The 4,024-nt window shown below is 50.6% G+C and overlaps 1 gene segment (V, D, J or C); it reads left to right on the forward strand.

Annotated features, from left to right (window-relative positions):
* Positions 1 to 2,199: 2,199 nt before the first annotated feature.
* On the forward strand, positions 2,200 to 3,107 carry LOC127031668 (Ig heavy chain V region 3-like). The segment is given in 2 exon segments: positions 2,200 to 2,393; positions 2,767 to 3,107. Coding segments are annotated over 2 exon segments (387 nt in total).
* The last annotated feature ends 917 nt before the right edge of the window (positions 3,108 to 4,024 follow it).

Here is a 4,024-nt window from a genome sequence, read left to right on the forward strand (position 1 = left end):
TAATATTGCCACTATAAAAATGTATGGTACTCTCACATCTTCAATACTCTGTGCAGATGTGGTAGTCCCATCTCAAGAAAAGAAATATTGGAATTGGAAATAATTCAGAAAATGTCAGCAAAATGATTAGGGATATGGAACGGTTTCCGTATGAGGAGAGATTAATAAGACTGGGGCTTTGCAGCTTGGAAAAGAAAAGGCTAAGGGGAGATATGATTGAGGGCTATAAAATCATGAGTGGTGTAGAATAAGTAGATATGGAAGTGTTGTTTACTACTTCTCATAATGCAAGAACAAGGGGTCACCAAATGAAATTAATAGGCATCAGGTTTAAAATAAGTAAAAGGAAGTATTTCTTCACTCAACAAACAGTCAACCTGTGGAACTCCTTGCCAGAGGATGTTGTGAAGGCCAAAACTATAGCAGGGTTAAAAAAAGAACTAGATAAATTCATGGAGGATAGGTCCATAAATGGCTATTAGTAGGATGGGCAGGGATGCTGTCCCTAACCTCTGTCTGCCAGAAGCTGGGAATGAGCAACAGGGGATGGATCACTTGATGATTCCCTGCTCTGTTCATTCTCTCTGGGGCACCTGGCATTGGCCACTGTCAGGAGACAGGATACGGGACTGGACGGACATTTGGTCTGACCCACTATGGCCATTCTTATGTTCTTATGAGTCTCTTCAGGGGTCACAGGAAATCCCAGGGGAGATACGACTCCTAGAGGGCACAGGAAATCCCAACTCCACTGGTTGCCAGTCTTCTCCCAACTGCCCCTTTCCCCCAGTGTGTGACCAACACCCCTACTCCCACGGTTGGCCCCACCCATCCTCCTTCCAGTGCTATGAAAGGGGGGCTGCACGGACAAAAAGAGGATGCTCTCCCTGTGCACTGGATGGGCCTGATGGCCCCTACTCCCTGCAGGGGCTGTTGCAGGGACAGTGATGAGAAAAACTGGCCATGACACAACATGCGTGTCTCTGGCTGTGTGTGACAGTGTGAATGTGTGAGCCGGACAGAGAAAGAGAGAGAGAGAGAGAGAGGAGTTGTGTGTATGTGTGGTTGTGTGAGGGGTGAGCAGGGGTTTGCAGCAGGAGGGTCTCAGACCTGCGCTGCAGAATTTCTTAATTTTTTAAAAGGTTTCCGGAGGTGATCACAGGAATTACAGGCCTTTAAGCCATACTTCAGTACCGGGGCATCTGATTGAAACTATAATAAAGAACAATTTTGTCAGACAGATAGATGAACATAATTTGTTGGGGAAGTGTCAACATGGTTTTAGTAAAGGGAAATCACACCTCAACAATCTACTAGGATTGTTTGAGCGAGTCAACAAGCATGTGTACAAAGGGGATCCAGAGGATACAGTGTACTTAAATTTTCTTACAGCCTTTCACAAGCTCCCTCGCCAAAGTCTCTTAAGCAAAGTAAGCTGCCATGGGATAAGAGGGAATGTTCTCTCATGGAACAGTAACTGGTCAAAAGACAGGAAACAAAGTGTAGGAATAAATGGTCAGTTTTCAGAATGGAGAGAGGTAAATAGTGGTGACCCCCAAGGGTCTGTACTGGGACCAGTCCTATTCAACATATTCAGCAATGATCTGGAAAAAGGGGTAACCAGCGAGGTGGCAAAATGTGCAGATGATATACAATTACTAAAGATAATTAAATCCCAGGCAGATTGTGAAGAGCTACAAAAAGATCTCCCAAAATTGAGTGACTGGGCAAAAAAAATGGCAGATGAAATTTAATGCTGATAAATGCAAATTAATGGACATTGGAAAACATAATCCCACCTATACATATAAAATGATGGGGTCTAAATTAGCTGTTACCACTAAAGAAAACAATCTCAGAGTCATTGCCAGAAAGTGGGAATGGGCGACAGGGGTGGATCACCTGATGATTATCAGTTCTGTTCATTCCCCCTGGGCACCTGGTGTTGGCCAGTGTTGAGAGAGGACACTGGGCTAGATGGACCTTTGGTCTGACGGAGACTGGCCGTTGTTATATTCTCACTGGGTCTAGGCTGTGAGGTGCTAGGAGCAGAACTCTGGGTTTGCCATTCTCCCCTGTAGCGTCTGACACACTTCTCCTCAGTGTAAGAACCTCACAATAACCCACCCTGCTCCCGGGGTTCCATGAAACCATCAGACCGGAGTCTCTGCCCCTCTCCAGGGTGGCGTGTGGCGTGTGAAGGGGGCTGACTTCGTTTCCATTCCAAAACCCGCAGCAGCGGCTGGGAGGCTGCAATAGGCTGAAGCGGCTGCGCCTTGTGTTTGTGCAGTTAGGGGCTAAACCCTCCTTTTCTTTACAGTAAGAAGTTACCCTCCAGCTCAGAGCAATGCCAGTGTGGGTACAGTTTGTGTTCGTTTTAGCAGCTTGGAAAGGTGAGAAAATGTGTGAAAATACAGGGAACATTCAGAGTATGTGTGTTAGCTGCAGGGTTCTGTATGTTCTTCCTTTCTTTCTTCAGTCTTATCTACATATCATTTAATTCTCAGCACTATATCATGTCTTTCTATGTATCTAATCCTCCACTAGCTATTCATCCATCCATTGTCCCTGTACTGCATTATCTCTCCATCCATCCGCATTTCCCATTTACTGTATTCTCTCTCCATCTATACTTTCCTCCACTGTATTAGCCTGCAACTTGTCTCTCTGTCTATTTCTGTGGTTTAGATGCCCTTTATCACCCTAGTGACAATCCATAGGTAAGAACAATGATCATTATGATCATTAACGTGTTTTGTCCGCCAGGTGTCCAGTCCCAGGTGCAGCTGGTGGAGTCCGGGGGGGCTGTTAGAAATGAAGGGGAGTCCATCCGGCTCTCCTGCAAGGGCTCCGGTTTCACCTTCAGCAGCTACGATATGTTCTGGTATTGGAAGAGCCCCGGGAAAAGCCCGGAGTTTGTCTCACGTATTTACTACGACGGGACTGGCATAAGTTACGCGTCTTGGGTCCAAGGGCGATTCACCATCTCCAGAGACAACGCCAAGAGCGAGCTGTACCTGGAAATGAGCCGCCTGAGACGGGAGGACACCGCCCGGTATCACTGCGCTGCTAGAAACGCACAGTGCAGCGAAGCTGGTGTGAGCTGAGACAAAAACCTCCGGGCCACAGGCCCCAGTCTCAGAGGGGTAAAGTTAGCTGCTGGGGGGTGGGGGAGCACAGATCAGTGGGGGGCAGGGCTCAGACCCGGGGCACTGAGAGCAGAGAGGGAAAGGAAACGGAGTGTCTGCGGGGGACATCAGGGAGATGTAACTCCCGGAGCACGCAGGAAATTCCCCAACCCTGAGGAGATCTGAGTCTCTCCTCTGGGAGAAGCCGCCTTGCAGCTCCCAGCCTGTTTCTCTTCTGTCCCAGAAACGGTGCTGTGAGTGTAGGAACGGGGGGACACAGGGATGCCCCCTGCTCAAGCCCAGACCCCGTGGATGTTTCAGTGGGCACCAAACCTGAGCAACAGAGCCGGCTTTAGGTTTTTTGCCACCCCAAGCAAAAGTAATTTTGGCTGCCCCCCCAACTCAGCACTGGGCTCTCATCCTCCCACCAGTGCCCTCCCCGATCCACACCCCCTGCTGCCCCAGCCCTGGGCTCTCCGCCACCAGTGCTGACTCTGCCCACTCAACCCTCGCCTCCAGCTGGTCCAGCGCTGGCAGGGTCAGGGTAAGCAGTAGGGCTTCCGGGCCACGCCTCAGCCCAGGGACCCTCCAGCCAGGGTTCCCGCCTCCAGGACCAGCCGGGACCCAGGAAGGCAGAGCCAAGGGACCGCCCTGGCAGGGGGCTGAGGAGCCAGGGCAGGGTAGCCCCAGAGGGACATGGGCTACATGGCAGCACCCGACCCTCTATGGCTCCACTGCTGCTTCTGGCTGCCCTGCCACAGTCCGTGGGCAGCTCAAGCCACTTCTGCCCAGCCCTGGTTGTGGCGCTGGATGGCGGCCCCACTGAGGCACCTGCAGGCACCTCTGTGTGCCCTGCTGGGAGCCTGCGTTGCCCAGCCACAAGGTGCAGGTGCTGT

This window comes from Gopherus flavomarginatus, chromosome 11, assembly GCF_025201925.1.
Source record: "Gopherus flavomarginatus isolate rGopFla2 chromosome 11, rGopFla2.mat.asm, whole genome shotgun sequence".
Lineage (NCBI taxonomy): Eukaryota > Metazoa > Chordata > Testudines > Testudinidae > Gopherus > Gopherus flavomarginatus.